The sequence below is a fragment of the Geotrypetes seraphini genome, chromosome 1 (genome assembly GCF_902459505.1).
Source record: "Geotrypetes seraphini chromosome 1, aGeoSer1.1, whole genome shotgun sequence".
NCBI lineage: Eukaryota > Metazoa > Chordata > Amphibia > Gymnophiona > Dermophiidae > Geotrypetes > Geotrypetes seraphini.
In genome coordinates, this window is record NC_047084.1 from 198,628,250 (window position 1) to 198,649,851 (window position 21,602).

The 21,602-nt window shown below is 42.0% G+C and overlaps 1 protein-coding gene across 1 annotated transcript; it reads right to left on the reverse strand.

Moving 5' to 3' along the window:
• Positions 1 to 510: 510 nt before the first annotated feature.
• On the reverse strand, positions 511 to 21,066 carry MTNR1A (melatonin receptor 1A). The gene is made up of 2 exons (XM_033943891.1): positions 20,723 to 21,066; positions 511 to 2,175 (listed from the first exon to the last, which is right to left on the reverse strand). The coding sequence occupies exons 1-2, from the start codon at positions 20,904 to 20,906 to the stop codon at positions 1,307 to 1,309; spliced, it is 1,053 nt and encodes a 350-aa protein (XP_033799782.1). The 5' UTR covers positions 20,907 to 21,066; the 3' UTR covers positions 511 to 1,306.
• Between the last annotated feature and the right edge of the window lie 536 nt (positions 21,067 to 21,602).

Sequence of the window (21,602 nt, forward strand, 5' to 3'; positions counted from 1 at the left end):
TATGTGATATTGATTGTAAGCCACATTGAACAATGATTGGAAAATGTGGGATACAAAAATGAAATATTGGCATTGCTCATAAATTACCTGAAGAAGGTTCTGCCGGCAAAAGCTTGTCAAAAAATGTTTTGTTAGTCCAATGAAAAAGATATCATCTTATGCCCCTTTCATTTGTTTTATTTCTATTTATTAGCACTAAAGTGGCACATTTGAGTCTGGAATCTTTAAAAGGTGTTGTTGTTGGTACCCACCTTAAAAGTGGACCTCGATCATATGTCAATCATGCAATGGCGCTAGACACCGGGTTTTCCTGGCCTACATTTCCAGTGCCTACCTATGATGTGCGCCTCTGTAGGCGCTTTAAGCCACCTAATGCCACTTCTGGCATTAGCCACACCCACAGTGGCGTTAGGCAACCTAAAGCGTCTTTGGAGGCCCAATTCAGGCGCCGATTTTTTTAGGCACCGGAAGGTGCCTTGAAACTCATTTAAAAACGTTGTTTCAACTGCGTTTTTTTTTTTTTTTACTTCTGGTGCCTTCAAAAATTGACACCAGTTAGAGAATCTGGGTCTTGTGTATATTTATGCCAGCCATCGACCTGGCATACGTTGATGCTCCTAAATGTAGGTGTGTTGATGCCAACATAGACTAGTATTCCATAACAGAATCTTGGTGCCCAAATACCTTATAGAATTGGCATTAAGGGTGAGGCATTGGAATGCCTACATTTTGGCACCCAGTTATATAATTTCCCCCTTAATGCACAAGTTTTGCAGTTACTGTGTGCTAATTTTTTCTATCTCTGCAAAATAACTGCTGAACTTTAGCACACTTTAGTAAATAGGGGTCTATATGTAGAAAACATGTTCCAGCAATGCTATATTCATGTTTGTTTGGTGCATTTACCCATCAGTTTATGGGAAAGATATATAGAAAAAATAAAAAGTATGGTATTTTTGGTGGAGGGGTGGATAGGGTTCCATCTAGTACAAATAGAAAATACGTGTTAAATTTGATCAAACATCATATTGTATTAACTGTAAAAACGTAAGCTAACATCTGCTTAGAAAGGACAATTTAAAACATAAATTTTGCAAATGATTTTGGTTTGCTATCAAGAAATAATTATTATAAATTATTAAAAATAATTGTAGTAATGTAGAACAGGGCTTGGCACTTTGATTCACAACTTTAGGGCATGGAATCCAAGCAGTGGTGGTACAGAATGGTATTACATTGCATCACAGTAATCTTATCTGTGACTGGAGTGGGATATTTTTCACTATCCAATAAAATATTTCCAGTTTCACACTAAGTCTATCTTCACCTGGTTGTTATTTGTCAGCACTGGTGATGGCTTGTTTTTAATCCTTTCAGCCGCATCATTAGAACTGTCTAGGAAGAGGACCTTTGCTGTACAAACTGAAACAACAATCCTCTTGTATTCTCTTCGGAAATTTTGATTCAGAAGTCCATATACAATAGCATTAAGACAGCTGTTAAAATACGCCATGTAGTAACTGCCCACAAACAGCCACTCTGGAATTCTGGGAATAATTGTCTTTGGGTTGACAGCCACAGCTAGGCCAATCAAATTTAAAGGAGCCCAACACACTGCAAACAGTACAAATACCACAAACATGGTGACAAAGTTCCAGAAGTCATGTGGTTTCAGTTTAGGATTATTGTCTGGTTTAACTCTCCTTCTCACCTGAATGACTAAGATCCATATTCTCAAGTAACAGAAGGTAACTATGGCTATAGGAAGTAGGAAATGAAAGAACACCACTGCTATGGTATAGGCGGAGCTGACAGACTGTGAAAAGGTACAGGAATAAATCCTGGGGTCATACTGTAATGAACCAACAAACAAATTTGGTACAATAGCTATCAGTGTTAGCACCCAGATCAGAATGACGTAACAGAGAGAATTCTTGTTACTGTATAATTTGTCATACTTGAGACTCTGGCAGATGTAGCAGTAACGATTGATAGCGATCCCGGTGATGTTGAATATAGATCCAATGACACTTATTCCCATCAGAAAACCACTAATCTGGCAATGTAGGTATCCCAGATTCCATCCATTGTGAAATATAGAAGTCAAGACCAGAGGGTATGGGTAGATGGCCACCAATAAGTCTGCAATGGACAGACTTACGACAAATATATTTCCTGAAAAAGAATTAAAATATACATATGTCAGCTTCATATTTTAACACCTATTCACTTCAAGAAAATCTTTAGTGAAGAGTTCCAGTAGTCAACTGGGTCTTGGAAAGATATCAAGTCTAAATATTGTGATATGTGTCATTGGATCGCACAGAACTGAAGATGGTCATATCTGATCTTTAAGGCTCATGTACAAAGGCACATTGGTTAGCTTATAATTTGATCCCTCAGAATCTGGAATGAATTCAAAATATTCTTATAGGGTCAAATACTCTGTGGCGCTCATCCAGGTAGGAATAGCTCCTACCCAGGTAAATGCTGCTCACTGAGCTATACCCAGCAGTTCAGTGACATTATTCAAAGCTACTGAAAATCCTAACAGACACTGGGGTGGTCCAGAAAAGATTCTTGGCAAAGTTGCTAATTGCCAGCTTAGGTCTAAATTCTGTATATGGAACTGAAATATCAGTATCAATAGACATTAGTGCTAAGTTGTGAGTACCATTTATAGAATAGTGTTTGGTCCTGAAATCTCAAATAAACTGTGGCATAAGTTAGAATGTTCCTTAAAGTCCAGTACTATCTCATATAAGCGTTTACCACCTGGATTCTATATTGTTAATGTCAGTAATAAATCTCAAAGGGAAGCCTCAGCCCCACCACTCCACCGCAAAGCCACTTTTCAAATTGCGGGAAACTTTACATGGCGCCTCATCATTGGCTGTCACCTTATTGATAATAAACTTTTCCTTGTTCTGCTTTTTATGTGATGAAATTATCTAAAAATCTTTTTGTTGCATAATAACATTTCCTCTAATAAATATATATAAATATAAAGTGCTTAAATAGTGTATTTGTACTTAGCTTATATCACAGCCAAAACCTAGGAGTCTGACCCGACATGTTTCGCATACATTGCTGTATCAAGGGTCCCCCGAGGTCGCTGTTGTCATCCGACTCCATGGAGACCTCGGGGGACCCTTGATACAGCAATGTATGCGAAACATGTCGGGTCAGACTCCTAGGTTTTAGCTGTGATATAAGCTAAGTACAAATACACTATTTAAGCACTTTATATTTATATATATTTATTAAGGGAATGCTATTATGCAACAAAAAGATTTTTAGATAATTTCATCACATAAAAAGCAGAACAAGGAAAAGTTTATTATCAATAAGGTGACAGCCAATGATGAGGCACCACATAAAGCTTCCCACAATTTGAAAAGTGGCTTTGCGGTGGAGTGGTGGGGCTGAGGCTTCCCTTTGAGATTTATTACTGACGTTAACAATATAGAGTCCAGGTGATAAACGCTTATATGGTCCTGAAATCTGGCATAAGTTTTCATACCTAAATTAGGCACAGATCTCCCTTATTTTGTAACACTGTGCACAAATTCTAGGAATGCCCCTGATCTGCTCCATGGCAGTGTCCTGTTTTTGGATCCAGGCACAGAATTTATGCATTGATTGCTCAGTGCCTTAAAATGTTTGCATAAATTTAAATTAATGCCAATTACCATCAATAATGGATCATTAGCGACCAATTGTCAGCACTAATTGGCTCAGTTGGCATTTATATTGCATGTGCAAATTGGACATGTGCCCATATTTGTGCATGCAATTTTGAGTACCATTAACAGAATTAGGGTGCTAGTGACTACGACGGGAGCTCACGGCAGCCATTTCCTATTGGCGATCTACAGTGGGCAGGAGTGTAGGAAGATCGCTCCTGCCCCGAAAGCCCACTAGACCACCAGGTAAGAAGTAATCTGTGAAATGCTGAATTATATCTGAATTACTTTGAGATGTTATGTTCTGAATGACATTTTGCTAGTACTACTACTTACAGGTATTTCTATAGCACTACTAGACATTTTAAGTCCTGTAGGGAGGCAGGAAGGTCCTAAACTATGCTTTTCCCCCCTCCCCCCCAAAAAAAAATCACAGATAATCGAAACCACGAACCCTGAAACTGTGAATAGGGAGGGGGAAGTGTATTGCAACATTCTCTACCTCCCCTGCCCAGCAACAATGATAAAACAACTACAAAGAATCCAAAACACAGCACTGAGGAAATATGACCACATCACAGAGGCATTCCTCAACTCACACTGGCTTCCAATTCCGGCATGAATACTATTCAAATTCTACTGTCTACTATTTAAAACCATAAGCAGAGACAGCCAAACCTACCTGAACAACCATCTCATCCGAAATACATCAACTAGACATAGGAAAACCCACACTCCATTCACGTACCCTCCAATCAAAGAAGTCAAACGGAAAAAACTATATGATGGCCTCCTAGCCACACAAGCAGCAAAACTCGACAACCTAATCTCTAATCTACTAATTATTACCCTATACCACAAAACATTCAGAAAAGAAATAAAGACTCTACTCTTCAAGAAATTCCTGCAAACGACTTAATACCACTAGCTCCTTCCCACTTCCCAATACCTACTTCCCAATACCTTCCCGATTCCCCAAAGCAACCTCATCTACTCCTTTTCTCCTCTAAAAATTACCAGACATCTTCTTCATGTAATACATTTTTTTGTAATTCTTTTGTAATCTGCCATGAACCGCAAGGCAATAGTGGAATAGAAATCTCTAATGTAACGTATACCGCCTTCTTGTAGTTATATAACCACACTCAAAGTGGTTTACATATAGGTGCTTCAAGCATTTTCCCTATCTGTCCCAGTGGGCTCACAATCTATTTAATGTACATGGGGCAGTGGAGAATTAAATGACTTGCCCAGGGTCACAGGGTTTGAATCCACAGCCTGGCTGGCCCGGAACTTCCTCTCCGACATCAGAATTGACGTCAGGAAGAAGGTTTGTGGTCTGGCACCTGGACCTTCCTTTTTTAGGTTGCAGTATGCGGCAGCAGTGGCGGACCGGATGGGGTGAGGTTGAAGCGGCGGTAGGCTTTGGCGGGTAGCAAGCCGTAGCAGGGGCTGGTTCCGGGGGGGGGGGCAGGCTTCGGCGCTGGAGGGAGGCATACAGGCAGGCTAGCTTTAACACAGCAGGGAGGGAGGGAGGCTGGCTGGCTTGAGGGGAGGGGGGTGGGTCAAAGGCTGGAAGGCAGTGAAGAGAACTGACACTGGATATGAGGGCACTAAGGACATAAGAAGGAGGCACTGGGGGGCACAAAGGACATGGGAAGTAGGCACTGGGGGCACTAAAGACATAGGAAGGAAGGAGAGAGGGAGGGAAAAGAAATGGACAATTGTTGGGCCTGAGTGCAGAAAGAAAGATGAAAAAAAAGGATGCACAGTCAAAAGGAAACACAACCAGAGACTCATGAAATCACCAGACAGCAAAGGTAGGAAAAATGATTTTATTTTCAATTTAGTGATCAAAACGTGTCAGTTTTGAGAATTTATATCTGCTGTCTATATTTTGCACTATATTTGTCTAATTTTCTATAGTTACTGAGGTGACTAATTTCTATAGTTACTGAGGTGCATATTTTAAAGTCATCTGCCTTGACATCCCCCAAATATAAATGATAATTTATATTTTCTCTGCACATAGTGTGATTTGTCGATTTTTTAAAATTAATTTTATGGTTACCATTATTAATTAATAAGATATATGTAAATTAAAAATGAATGGAAGAAATTGGGGGCAGTCCTGACAATAGGTGTCCCATTTTGATGAAAAAAAAATAGATGGTCACGTTAACTATATCACACTCTTCTCTGGTCCTTTACCTTACCCTCTGGCCTTGTGAATGTTCCTTTGGATCTCTGTGAGCCCAGATGTGCTCCATCATGTCTCGGATGCACATGTGCTTCTCTACCCTCCTTTGGACCGAACTTGTCTTTTTACCACACACACTCAATATCGCAGAACTCAGCATCTCACCTCTAGAACTACCTTAATCTACCAGATGATTCCCCTACCTCTGCTGCAGCCTTCAGAACAACAAAGTCTCTTGCATTAGGGCAACAATCTTCTGAGAATCTATAAACTGTGAGTAAATCAGCTACATTTATTCAATAAAGTAAATTTCAGAAAAGAACAAAGACTCCTGGAGGCTCATTTTCAAAGCACTTAAGAACACGTAGAAACCTATAGTACTTTGAAAATGAACCCACTTGTGTGTGCTGATGTGCTTTTTCTGTTTGTTTGTTTATTTATCTCCTGCCCATATCCAGGCGAGTAACACTTTTACATACAAAATAATACACTACATTTAACATACCGATCACGTCAACACAACCATCACTCTAACCAAAATACACACATACATACAAAGTAACATACAAATAACATGCAAGCAACATACAAATTGCATACAAGTAACATGCAAATTGCTCCAACAGCAAGCATCAGTATACATCAGAATATATGACTCATAATGTACCTGCTTTAAACTTTATTAATCTTATGTAAGCCGCAATGATTCCTGGTAAATTGTGGAGTATAAGTAACAATAGGGTATGGTTTATGAAATCACGTTGTTAATTTTTTTGCATCATATTGTGGACAGTGATAGAAGGGACACAAGGACTCTGAGCTGTGGGTCAAAACTTTTTTACATGCATGCATGAGGACTCTGGGTCAAAACTTTTTTGAATGCTTGCATGTGTGGATGCAGACATGCACAGCTGTCCATTTTGGAAAGTAGTTTTTTTTCACTGCTGGATGCAGCATTTTGATGTTTTGAAAGGTTACATTCCACACACTAACTTCATGGTGACAAGAACATCTGAGAGGCCGCAGCGCTAACTGGTATCTTTGTGCTCCTTTCCCAGACCTGCATAAGGATATGTATTGGAAGAGATAATCAAGAGAAGCAACAGTTAAATGAAGGAGATTATGACTTGTTGCATACGCAGGACTTGGAAGCTGTTGCACAAAAATGTGACAACTTTGCCGAACAGTTTTCATACTCTTTCATGATGATGCGCATATCTGAAGTTTACAGCATTACTATCATAACGATTTGCAAACTGGAAGTGGCTCAAGATAAAGGAATGTCTTAATCTATTGCTCCAACACACTGAATCTAGCTCGTGAAATGTGAGGCCCTCAGCAGTATAACAGCTGGTGGATTATGCCAGCATTATTATGACCCTGCATTCTCAAAAGCAATTATTTATAATTGTTTCCATTATATTAGTATTTTAACAGAAATCAATCGGTCATATTTCAAACAGACCATAGATCTGAGAGGTATTAGATTGTCAGGATGCTGTGAAATATGGTGACACAAGCTCTACGATAAATACCCCTGTGGAAGAGGGGCTTAATGATTAGCACATCAGGCTGAGCATCAGGGAAGATAAGATTCAAATCCCACAGCCAGTGATATTGGGCAGTCAGTGACACAGCAAATTTTGGGTACGCATGGTGCATTTCCTCACTGCATTCACCTCCCAGCTCATCTTAAAATAGAAATATTGTAGCTGGCGTGGATCCCCAGTCCCTGCCAGCTGAAGGCATCCAAAAGTACCCGGAACTCCCCTTAGGGCTCAGCAGCCAGCGGCAGCATTAAAACATAAGAACAGCCTTATTGGGTCAGACCAATGGTCCATCAAGCCCAGTAGCCCGTTCTCACGGAGGCCAATCAAGGTCACTAGACCTGGCCAAAATCCAAAGAGTAGCAACATTCCATGCTACCGATCCAGGGCAAGCAGAGGCTTCCCCCATGTCTTAATAACACTATGGACTTTTCCTCAAGGAATTTGTCCAGACCTTTCTTAAAACCAGCTACGCTATCTGCCTTTACCACAACCTCTGGCAACGCATTTCATGCAGGCTCAGTACTCACTCAGGAACGCTGCTGCTGACTGCCAAGCTTGGCTGAGGGGAGTTCCAGGGACATTTAGAGGATGTCTTCAGCAGGCCAGGCTTGAGGATCCATGCCAGCTACAGCAAGCTTGTAGTGTTGTTGGGTGGGTCTGAGCAGGTCATTAAACCTCCACTGACAGTTAAAAACTTAAATTGTAAGGTCTCTAGTGACAGAAAAATGCCTACTTTACCTGAATGTAACTCACTTTGAGCCAGGAGCAGACTGACCAGTGGACAATAGGGCAATGCTGGAGGGTCCTGAGAATTAGTGGCCCACTCTCCTATAGTCTCCATCTAGTTCAATAATCTTTGATAGGTGGTTAGAAACCCAGACCATTATTGCCCAGGGATCCAGATCACTGTCACTACACCTTGAACTATTACTCTTTCAGATTTCCTTCAAAGATGAGGCCAAATGATTTTGTTGTTGTTGGTGTGTGTGTGGGGGGGGGGGGGGGGATTCTTTTGACACAGACTCCCTGGGATTTCTTTCTCCTATGAAATTGAACAATAACCTAATTAACTACTTCTCATCTAGTTTATCTAACCTATATTATATAATATATTAATTAATCATTCATGTTAATCAATATGAGGCAGAGAATGATACCTTCCCAGAGGCTTGGGGGAAATGAAGAATTATTTTGCTGAACTAAACTGTTTTGAAGAAGGAACGGGTTGTTATTGGAAACTAGAATGACCTGCCAGCACAGGAAACTTGAAGATATAAACTGCAATCTGATACACCAGTGGGTAACTAGGAAATTGTTGTACCTAGATTAGAGAGGACAGCAGGGATGGAACATGCAAAATGTTGACATTTACTGCTGCTTGAAGAATCCTTTTTGTGAAGACAAAAATGAGGACATATGGCTCTGCCCCATCCCTACCACAAGCCTCGCCCCAGATTAAATTATTTCCAGTGTCTACCTACAGCTTGCCACCTCTTTCCCTCACCCCCTCCAGTATTTCACTAACTTTATCCTCTTCCCCCATCTAGCATGTGCCCTTTTTTATTTATCCCCTCCTTCCAGCATCTTCTCCTCTCTGTCCATTTCCATCCAGCATCTGCCCCTCTCTCCAGTTCCATTTTCTGCTCTTCTTTTTCTCTCCGCCCCCACTTCCTTCCTGCATCTGCTCCTCTCTTTCTCTCTCCTCCCCACTTCCATCCAGAATCTGGTGTCTTCTCTCTCCCATTACCACTTCCATCCAGCACAGGTTCCCCATTCTCACTAACATCCAATGTCTGCCCTTTCTCTCCATCCACTCCTCTTCCATCAGCATCTGCCCTCTTTCTCTCTCTCCAATCCAATTTCATCCATTATTCTTCGCCCATCTCTCTCTCTATCCCTCTACCTACACACCAATTCCATCAGCATCTGCCCCGTTTCTCTACCACCACCACCCTTACATACCAGTCTCCTGCTCACTTATTCCTCCCTCCATCCCAATGTCAGTGAGTATTTTGCTCCCTCACCTCCCCACTGCTGCTGTATGCTTTCCTAAAGCAGCAGAGCAGATGTAAACTTAAATGCAGTTATAGCGGGACAAGGAAGTGATGTCGGAGGGGTGGACCGCAAAGACTGATTTTAAAGTTTACTGCCGCTACTGTTGTTTCAGGAAAGCAGAAGCGGCAGAGTAGAGCAGGAGGTTCCAGACTCGGTGTGCTAGCTGTTAAGAGTGTGCACCAGGGGCAGACTGCCCCTCCCGCTCCACCTTTGGTACGGCACTGCAACTCTCTATGTTCACTCATCCGCCCACCAGGCTACTTAAGACATCTGTGTGCAGCTCTACTAGGCTTCCCCATAAGAGATGCTACTGTTTTAGAGACAGGCATGCATCTTTTTGTTCTCATTTTGTGTGGTAGAAGGGTGTCAATGAGCACGGGAGGTGGGGGTGAAAGTGTCATACCTTGATGTATGCAGTGGTTATATGGTTAGTTTGGGTACCTTTGTAGCACTTAGACCCTTCTAAAACAGGTCTAATTCCAAATGTATAAGTTCTGTCCAGGATGTCTTGCAAAATGTTTGATTATTTCTGTAAGATATACATGTCTAATTCACTTTTGAGACCACCCAAAGCCCGCCCATAACACGCCTCCACCACACCCATCTCATGCTCTGAATGTACAGAGGCTGGAACACCTCACTAGTTATACAGAAAGACAGTTTCGATTATCAGCACTTGGATGTCCTGGCGATTGGGATGTCCAAGTGTTGATTTAGGATGCTTTTTGGACATCTATGTTTTTTTGATTATGAGCCCGACAGTGTGTGAGTCCTTTCTGAAAGATTGGGTGAAGTTAACTGGTAACTTTAATTCTTAAAGACAGAAACTTAGGGTTCCTTTTACGAAGGCGCAGTAGCGGTTTAACGCGTGTAATAGCGCATGCTAAACCGCCGGCCGCGCTAGCCGCTACTGCCTCCTCTTGAGCAGGCGGTAGTTTTTCAGCTAGCACAGGGGTTAGCACATGATTAAAAGTCATGCGTGTTAAAGCCGCTACCGCAGCTTCGTAAAAGGAGCCCTTACTTAAATTTAAATATTTTTGTGGAGATTGTCAGTTGTCTTCTGTAAGTCGCTGAACTGATCGTGAAAAGAAAAGAGTAGATGAAGATACTCATAAATATTTGATAAATCTTTGAGGAAATTATAATTAAACAAAATTCTGTAGAAGATATTGTTAAAATATTTTTTTTTTCTTTTACTGAAAGAGAGAACAGTTATATAAGATTTCTGAATATTTTGAAAGAAAGATTCTCAAAAAACAAACAAACAAACAAACCGTGAGGATCAGATTTTAAACCTCTAGGTTTAAATAGCCCGATTTGGTTTAACTAAAAATAAAATATCTTTGGAGGAGCTAATTTTCTCAAGATTCTTAGGAAGCAGCTAAAGACTGTTGTAGCCCCCTTTTATCAAGCCAGTAAATGTTCCAACGCTCATTCAATTCCTATGAGCGTCAGAGCATTTACCGTACCAACCTGTTCTAAAACAGTAAAAGGAGGTCTGTGTGAGTGAATGGTTTGAATGGGTTCCTGTTTGCAGCAGCCCAGAAGCTGAAGAAGCTCAGAAGTCATAATGCCATGTACAGATCCATGGTGAGGCCTCATCTGGAATATTGTGTAAAATTCTGGAGATCACATTACCAGAAAGATGTGCTGAGAGTTGAGTCGGTTCAACGAATGACCACCAGGATGGTCTCGGGGCTCAAAGATCTCCCATATGAGGAAAGGCTGAACAGATTGCAGCTATACTCACTCGAGGAACGTAAAGAGAGAGGAGACATGATTGAAACGTTTAAATATATCACGGGCCGTATCGAGGTGGAAGATGATATCTTCTTTCTTAAAGGTCCCTCGGCCACAAGAGGGCACCCACTGAAAATCAGGGGTAGGAAATTTCATGGCAACACTAGGAAGTATTTCTTCACCGAAAGGGTGGTTGATCATTGGAATGAACTTCCACTTCAGGTGATTGAGGCTAGCAGCGTGCCAGATTTTAAAAAGAAATGAGATACACACGTGGGATCTCTGGGGGGGGGTAAAATCTAGGGGGGTGGGTCATTAGAGTGGGCAGATTTGATGGGCTATGGCCCTTTTCTGTCGTCATCTATGTTTCTATCCTAGTGCAGATTAGGGAAATTAAAGTTTTAAAAGTAGAAAGGTTCCTAGTGAGGAATTTCCAAATAATTATCTGTTATTTTAAGTGAAATAATACAGGGATCCTTTTACTAAGGTGCGTTAGCGGATTTAGCGCGTGCACAATGCTAACGCGTCCATTATATTCTATGGACGCGTTAGCATTTAGGACGCGCTAAATTGGCTAGCGTACCTTGGTAAAAGATGGGGACAGTGCTGAAGGAATCCTGTAAGAAGATAGGAACATATTAGAATTCAGAAACTCAGACGCATAAGAAAATAGGAAGCTGGTTTGTTTTTATTGATTTAAAGGATACGTTTACAGATATAACAAACTGCAATTGAAGTCCAAGGGCCCCACCATTTCCAAGAAAGAAGAAGAAACAAAGATTAAAGAAAGCTTGAATAAATCTCCGATAAGTCATCAGACAACACAGAAAAAAAAAAAAACGACTGAAAACAAAACATATTTATTCATAATTTAAGTGGAAAAAATTAAGGGCTCCTCTTATCAAGCCGCACTAGCGGTTTAACGCGTGTAATAGCGCAAATTAAACCGCCAGCTGCGCTAGCCACTACTGCCTCCTCTTGAGCAGGTGGTAGTTTTTGGCCAGCGCGGGGGTTAGTGTGCGACGAAACGTCGCGCGCGTTAACCCCTTTAGCGCGGCTTGATAAAAGGAGCCCTACAAGAAATAGCACATACTTACCTGGGTTGAAGTAAGAGCTAAGAGTAGTCTCAACTGTAAAAATATTAAAATTGAGAAAAGAATCAATTTCTTTATTACACACTGAAGAAAATTTTAAGAGAGAGAGAGCCATACATAAAACTATTGTAATTATATTTACTTATCTGATACTGAAGTGTGTCCTCTGATGGTTTATGTTCCCAAACTGCAGAGTAAGTTATAGTTAAGAACTGTTTCTGCTGTTAAAATCTAAAAGGTTGAGGAAATACAATTTACATGTAAAAATTCAACTGAACTGACTACTTCAGAGTTCTAAAAGACTACCAATATTAATTAAGGTGCACTAACCGATTTAGTATTATCTAACTATTTAAAGTGGTTCTATCTAATGTGTACAATTTTTAACTAATCATTTTATTTTTTAAATATTTTTACTTAAAATATAATAAAACATCATCATACAATCTATATGGTCATCTTTATTAATTTATTTACAACATCAAATATGCGCCAATTTTAACATCCGTTTCTCTTGAAGAGATTTAATTAAAACTTAAAACTCATCTTCCTTGAAAAATTGAGAAGCAGTTAGTTTTTTAAATGAGGTTAACCTAACACTCAAGAATACTGTGTCTGAGGTAAATTCAGAGGCACAAGTGACAGTTCCTAATTTGAGAATTGGTATAAGGTAGGACAACGTAATCTCTTGAACATTGGGGGCTTACATTAAAAATGATTATTTATAATTATCAGTTATTCCCCACCATCTAAACTAATCTAACCCTGCTTTTACTAAGCCGAGGTAGCAGTTTCTACCGCAGCCCGGAGCGCTAAATGCTCTGACATTGCTCCGATGCTCATAGGAATTCTATGAGCATCGGAGCAGCATCGACGCATTTAGCGCTCCAGTCCGTGGTAGAAACCTCTGCCACAGCTTAGTAAAAGAAGACCTAAATTACAATGACAATTTCTAGACTGACAATGGTAACCCCTAGGGAAATGCTTAGGAGATACCTGGTAGAAATTCTACAAGTCCCGGAAGAAACATTGCCTCCATTTTCTCAGGTGTACTATTTGCCAAATAAACATGTGCTTTAATCACAGAAAAAACCTGACCAAGTAATGTTGAATGTATCGGAAATTTTGGAAACGTCTGATAAGGATATGGTAACACCCTCCACATTGATATTGACTGTAGCTCTTTCAATTGATAAAGTTTGGTTATTGAGGCTTTTCTTTAAAAATAAACAGAAAGATTTTCTTGGACTTAAAATTCAAATGTTTCCTGATCTCTCCAGCAAAACTCAAAAATGCCGCTGAGAGTTTCTTCTTTTGAGACCAGGGGTTACTTTGTAGGGGTGCTACATTTTACTTGAGATATCCTTGCAAGTGTATTATTTGCCACTGCTCAGTTAAATATGTCTTTTTTAAACCTCAACAGCTAACCGCCTTCTTGGCTTTGGCCCGAATAGATGGCGGAACATCAATTGCTCTATAGTTTAAATAAGTTACTCCTACCTCAGCATTATGTATAGCATATTCCTATTGATTTAATTTGTTCCTTTTTTTCTCTCACTTATTTGTAATCTTGGATCCAATTTGGAAGACTTGAGTTAGTTAAATTTATTATTTCTTTTTTTCCAGTTTTGAGGAATATTAAGGTGTAAAATGTTTTATACTTAAAACAATATTCTGTCTAATCAACTTTCTGTACAAGTGTATACTTGATATGTAACTTGAAAATTTATAAAGAAATAAAGAAAGAAAAAAAGAGGGCCTAAATTACCAATGACAATTTCTAGAAGTCAATGTATGCTGCTCATGATCCCCTGACACTCTATCAGAGTGGCAGAAAAATAAAAAAAGACATATAATCCCCTCCCAACAGGGGTTTTTATACCGAGGATAACTTAAAAGATAAGAGTTGACATACTGGGACAGAACGAAGGTCCATCAAGCCCCATTCTAAACAGTCAAGACAGACAAACAGGATGTCATGGATACAGTTAAGCAGAACAGTTAATCAACTGGCTGGGTTGGAGGGCAGAGGAGTAGGGTTAAGGGTTGAAGGCTATATCACAAAGGTGGGTTTTCAGTCTGCTTTTAAACAAGGGGAGGGGCTTGACGGACAAACTCAGGTAATTTATTCCAGGCATAAGGAGCAGCTGGTCTGAAATTGGCAGTGCAGGAGAAGGGTAAAGTTAAGAGCAGCTTATCTGAGGAACAGATAAGGAGAGAGAAACGAAGAGAGATATCGAGGGGCAGCTGAATGAACACACTTGTAGGTCAGCAATAAGATCGTGAACTGTATGCGATAGAAGACAGGGAGCCAGTGAAGTGACTTAAGGAGAGGGGTGACATGAGCGTAGCGAGGTTGTTAGAAGATGAGTCGTGCAGCAGAGTTTTGTACAGATTGCAAGGGGGAGAGGCGACACTGCAGGATACCAGTTAGAAGTAGAGTGCATTAATCTAAGCGTGAGGTTACGAGAGCATGGACAAGGGTCTGGGTAGTGCGCTCAGATAGGAAGGAGTGCATTATGGTGATACTGAAGAAAAAGAAGTGACAGGTCTTAGCAGCTTGTTGGATGTGCGTAGAAAATGAGAGGTCGGAATCGAAGACCACTCCAAGGTTGTGAGCAGAGAAGACTGGAAAAAGACAGGAGAAAGGAGGAGGGGAAGCAGAGGGTTTAGGAAGAAAGAGAAGCAGCTCAGTCTTCGACATATTTAGTTTCAGATGATAGCAGGACATCCAGGCAGCAATGTGAGCCAAACAATCAGAGACTTTTTCTTGGACTTTAGGTGAAATTTCAGGTGTAGAGAGGTAGAGAATACTACGTGTTTCTCATTCATTTCTATTAAATATTTAAACCCGTTACATTAATGGGTGCTAGAGTACATGTCTGTCTGTCTGGTTTTTTTTTAATTTGACTCTTTCTCCTTGGATGCTGTCATTCTTTCTGTCTGTCTCTCCCTGGCCCCCTGTCTGTCTATCTTTATTTCTAACTCTATCCTCTTCCCTCAATCCTGCATGTGTCCTTTTTTCTTTCTCCTCCCCACTTCCTTCCAACATCTGCTCCCCCTGTCCCTCAGACTTCCATTCAGCGGCTGTCCCTCCTCTCTCCCACACTTCCATTCAGTGTCTGTCTCCCTCCCTCTACCCCTTCTATCTACTGTTCACCCTCTGTCTTGCCCCTTCCATTCACTGCCCTCTCTTCTCTTTCCATCCAGTGTCCGCCCTCTCTCTCTCTGTTCCATATGGCATCTCCTCCTTCCTTTCCCCCTTCCTTTTCCCTTGGTCTGGCATACATTCCTCCTTCCCTCCATGCCCTGCCATCTCTTCTTCCCTCCAAGCCATTCTCTCCCCCTCTGCTCCCTTTCCTCCTTGAACTTCATCGGGCAGCAGCAGCATTCACAATTCATTGTTGTTGCTGGCTTTAGGTCTTCCTCTCTGTCGGGTCGGGTCTTCATGAAAACAGAAAGTAGGCAGAGAGGAAGGCCTGAAGCCGGCAACAGCAGCGAATTGTAAACGCTGATGCTGCCCGAAGAAGCCAGGCCTTGAAGCACCCGAGGCAGACCGCTTCTATCCCCTCCCAGCCCAACCCCCGCTGACTCGTTTCTGGCTGGCTCCCTTACCCTTTCCGATCCCCGCCTGTGTCGCACGACACCCTCATTCGCCACCACCGACATGCCTGCATGCGCCGGAAGCCTGAAGATATCGGAAGCAGTTTCTCCCTGAGCGCAGCTGTGGCCACCGCGGCAGGCAAGCGGGGTGGCGAGGACGCGGCTCAGGAGACTGTGAAGGTGTTGGCGGGTGGCGGGGCTCCATGAAGCCCTTCTCCCGGCAGCCGCCGCCAGCACCAATCGGGGCAGCGAGGATGCGGGCAGGGAGAGAGCTTGCCTCCAGCGGTTGGTGAATGAGGGCGGGAGGAGGGGAGTGGTTAGAGTGATCCCTGCCGCCGTGCATGCGCTTTTAAAACTGCGTGATCCCTGCTGCTGTAATTTCTGATCCTATATATATAGGTCCGGATTCTGTAAACTGCATCCCGGTTGTACGCAGCTGTAGGCGTCCTACAGCTGTCTAGCCAGCCAATCGGGATGCACGTTTTATTAAAAAATGCTCCCCAGGCAGGCCAACTACATTGGAGACGCCTCCGGGAGCATCTTCCTAGTAGAGCGGGAGATGCTTACAATGTAGGCCAGCAAACTGCTGGCCTACATTGTAAGTAGACGCAGCCGCAATACTTATCGTGGCCGCCAGTCCCCCTCAAACGAACGAGACAAGAGGGATTCTCAATCCCTCCTACCCGAAAGACCCCCAACCTGCCCTGAAGATCGTCGGTAGGAAGGTGCTCAAACCCTCCTGTCGGAAAACCTCCCCACCTCCTGAAGATCACCAGCAGGAGAGTGCCCAACCCCTCCTGCTGGAAGACCCCCTACCCCCTGAAGATCACCAGGAGGGTGCCTAAACCTCCTGCCAGAACACCACTCCTCATGTGCTCACCCACCCCACTAACCCCCCTGGACACCCCCACTAACCTTAAAAGGTGGCCGGCCTGACGGGTTTTCCTACCGTCCTATGGGTGGGGCCTTAGGCACATGGGCCAAGTGGAATCTTAGGTTGGTCCATGTGCCTAAGGCCCCACACATAGGAGGGGACTTAGATGCCTGGGCTAATCAGGCCTTAGGCCCCTCCTTGGTGCATCTCATACATACACTCGGTGCATAATAGCATACACTGGGAAGGGGCAGGCCCACCTCATTTTGATGAAGGTGGGCCTGCCACAGGGACGGTAGGAAGACCCGTCAGGCCGGCCAACATTTAAGGTTAGTGGGGATCTGGGTTTTTTTTAGCAAAGGGGTGCGCATGTGTGTGTGTGTGTGTGGGGGGGGGGTTCTGGCAGGAGGGGTTGGGCTCCCTCCTGCCAGCGATCTTCGGGGGGAGATCTTCTGGCAGTTCCAGGATCTTCATTATTTCTGAATCAAAGATACTTGGATATACAGTTGTTTACAGAGAGGATAGTAGCAAACATCTGGATCTTCAGAGGAGCTGCTGGTTCCAGACAGGTGGCGGAATAACAACTCAGTGGTACCTAATGCAAGAAAGCAGCAATAAAGGTGAAAACAGAGGTTTTTTAAAAAAAACTTTTTTATGTTTATATATATATATATATATATATATTTGACTAGGTAATTCTTTTAAAATGAAATAGTGTTTCTTAGTCCCCAAGTTCAATATAATATAAAAAAGTAAGTATATACTGTGTGTGTGTGTGTATATGTATATATATATATATATATATATATATATATATATATATATACATATACACACACACACACAGTATATACTTACTTTTTTATATTATATTGAACTTGGGGACTAAGAAACACTATTTCATTTTAAAAGAATTACCTAGTCAAATATATATATATATATATATATATAAACATAAAAAAGTTTTTTTTAAAAAACCTCTGTTTTCACCTTTATTGCTGCTTTCTTGCATTAGGTACCACTGAGTTGTTATTCCGCCACCTGTCTGGAACCAGCAGCTCCTCTGAAGATCCAGATGTTTGCTACTATCCTCTCTGTAAACAACTGTATATCCAAGTATCTTTGATTCAGAAATAATGAAGATATAATATATGTATATATATATACATATACACACACACTGTGCACACAGCAATTTAACACGTGCTAGTGCACGTGCTAGTGCACGTGCTAGTGCACACAGCAATTTAACACGTGCTAGTGCACACAGCAATTTAACACGTGCTACTCCACGCGTTAAGGCCCTAGTGCACCTTCGTAAAAGGAGCCCTTAAATTTTTGTATTTATCTATTGCAACTTTAAAAAAAAACAACAATTGAGGGTGAAAGAAAACTAAATAGGTGGGTCCAACAATTGTTGTTATCAAATGTTGTTTAAACAAGGTAAATCAAATTAAAATATAAATGAATAGCAGAGCTAATTTACCATTCACATGTGATCAAATTATAGTTATTGGTAATATTCAAATTATAGCTATTGGTAATACTCAAACCTTGTTTCAGGATTTCTAGACCACAGGTAAGTATTTGACTAGGTAATTCTTTTAAAATGAAATAGTGTTTCTTAGTCCCCAAGTTCAATATAATATAAAAAAGTAAGTATATACTGTGTGTGTGTGTGTATATGTATATATATATATACAAATTATATGTGTGTGTGTATATGTGTATATATATATATATATATACACATATACACACACACACACAGTATATACTTACTTTTTTATATTATATTGAACTTGGGGACTAAGAAACACTATTTCATTTTAAAAGAATTACCTAGTCAAATACTTACCTGTGGTCTAGAAATCCTGGAACAAAGTTTGTGTGTGTGTATATGTATATATATATATATATATATATATATATATATATATATACATATACACACACACACACAGTATATACTTACTTTTTTATATTATATTGAACTTGGGGACTAAGAAACACTATTTCATTTTAAAAGAATTACCTAGTCAAATACTTACCTGTGGTCTAGAAATCCTGGAACAAAGTTTGTATTAAGCTGAAAGGTACATGTTTCTTTGAGGTTTGAGTATTACCAATAGCTATAATTTGAATATTACCAATAACTATAATTTGATCACATGTGAATGGTAAATTAGCTCTGCTATTCATTTATATTTTAATTTGATTTACCTTGTTTAAACAACATTTGATAACAACAATTGTTGGACCCACCTATTTAGTTTTCTTTCACCCTCAATTGTTGTTTTTTTTTAAAGTTGCAATAGATAAATACAAAAATTTAAGGGCTCCTTTTACGAAGGTGCACTAGGGCCTTAACGCGTGGAGTAGCACGTGTTAAATTGCTGTGTGCACTAGCCGCTACCACTTCCTTTTGAGCAGGTGGTAGATTTTTGGTTAGCGCGCGCTAATCTGGTGCATGCAATAAAACCGCTAGCGCACCTTCATAAAAGGAGCCCTAAGGCCCTGATTCTGTATAGGACGCCCGGGAGAGCTCTAGGCGCCTGGGCCAATCAGACCTTAGACTTAGTGGGGATGGGCGGACCCGCTATGCCTTAGGCCTGATTGGTCCAGGCTTCTAGAGCCTGGGCCAATCAGGCCTTTAGGCTTCGGCGGGATGGGGCGGGCCCACCTCATTTCGACGGGGTGGGCCTGCCGGCTGGACGGGCAAAACCCGCCTGGCCAAAAGAAAAGGTTAGTTTGGTGGGGTGGAGGTTTGGGGGCTGTTAGCTTGGGGGGGAGGGTGCGGAGGGGGTGCGTCTTCGGGCAGGAGGGATTGGGCACCCTCCTGCCAGCGATCGGTAGTGTCGGGGGGGGAATCTTCTGGCAGGAGGGTTTGGGCACCCTCCTGCCAGCGATCGGTAGTGTCGGGGGGGGCATCTTCTGGCAGGAGGGTTTGGGCACCGTCCTGCCAGCGATCGGTAGTGTCGGGGGGGGGGGGGGGGCGGTCGGTAGTGTCGGGGGGGGGCGTCGGAATTGTTACTGCGGCAGCTGGCACTAAACACGCTAGTATGGATTTGTAAAGGAGGGGCTAAATGAACATGCACACAAAGTAAAACGGGCCAAAAAGTGCAAAATAAGAAAAAAAAGCCAAAGAAGAAAAGGAAAACAGTCACAAGGAGGCACGAAGAGACAGAAAACAGGAAGAAAATATTCCTTTTGCAGCACTGGCATGTAACTTATATTACTATCTTTTCAACTTTGATTATGAATGTAGAAACAAGTATAGCATCAAATGCAGAAAGCCTACAGGAGTTAGGTATTTTAAAGCAGTGGTTCCCAACTCTGTCCTGGAGGACCCCCAGGCCAATCGGGTTTTCAGGATCACCCTAATGAATTTGTATATCTGTCACTTCCATTATATGCAAATCTCTCTCATGCATATTCATTAGGGCTAGCTTGAAAACCCGACTGGCTTGGGGGTCCTCCAGGACAGGGTTAGGAACCACTGGTTTAAAGCACTAATACCCCCATGACACAGGCATTATTTCATTATCTTAATCCAGTGGTTCCCAACCCTGTCCTGGAGGAACACCAGGCCAATTGGGTTTTCAGGCTAGCCCTAATGAAAATGCATGAAGCAAATTTGCATGCCTATCACTTCCATCATATGCAAATCTCTCTCATGCATATTCATTAGGGCTAGCCTGAAAACCCGATTGGCCTGGTGTTCCTCCAGGACAGGGTTGGGAACCACTGCACTACATGAAAGAAACGGTTTCAGATCTCAAAACGTGCTTTCCTCCTTGGGTTCATGCTTTTTTTTCGGTTTTAAGAGGCAAAGTGAAGCTGACACGTGTAGTCCACGTCCTAAAGGTTTGGGCGGAACAGGGGCAACCCTCGCCCCCCGCCCCCACCCTTTCACTTACCTGCATTCCTCAGCTTCTTATTCCTGTACACGGACAGGATAACCAGCACGTTTCCCAAAACATCTACCACAATGGTGAAGATGAGGATAGCCGCCAAGGTGGACGCCACCCAGGGAGGACGGTCCGAAGGCAGCTCCTGGCCACCCTGAAGAGATCCATTCCATGCACTCTCATTCACTCTCATTTTCTCCTCCGTTAAGCTGTTTTGCACTTTTCCAACATTGCAATTCAATAATTTTCCCCTTAAATAAACAGCCAATCTCTAATTTGTTTCAATAGCTTCTGTGACAGTCCAGAAGGATCTTGCGTGCTGGTCCCTCCTTGGATAACTTTGCACTTCCAAAACAGCACTTTTATAGCATCGGGACTCTCCCTCCTAGTCCCACATTCAGTGGAGTCGGGTGACATCTAGTGGTCATAGCAGTGATTGCCCTATGCTCGCACAAGCAGCATAAACCCCGATGGCGACCCAGGGACAAGAGTTACTTACATCTTGCAGAGCCTCAGGTTCCCTGCAGCGTTTCTGCTCGGCAGAACGTGCCACGTGCACTGTGCTCATTCATTTTGTTCAGCCTCTCATGCGTGCTGCCATTCACGTGCCCATTTCTTTCTTATGCTCTGTTACTTAGACTGTAGGAGAACTGCACTGTGGTCATATGAGTAGTTTTGCACTTACATAGTGATTTACTGTCCCTACTATTAGTGCCTACACTAGTATACTCTGGAAGCTGCCATACTGAAGACTCAGAAATACATAGTAGCATAGGAGATGACGGCAGATAAAGACACGAATGGTCCATCCAGTCTGCCCAACCTGATTCAATTTAAATTTTTTAATTTTTTCTTCTTAGCTATTTCTGGGCAAGAATCCAAAGCTTGG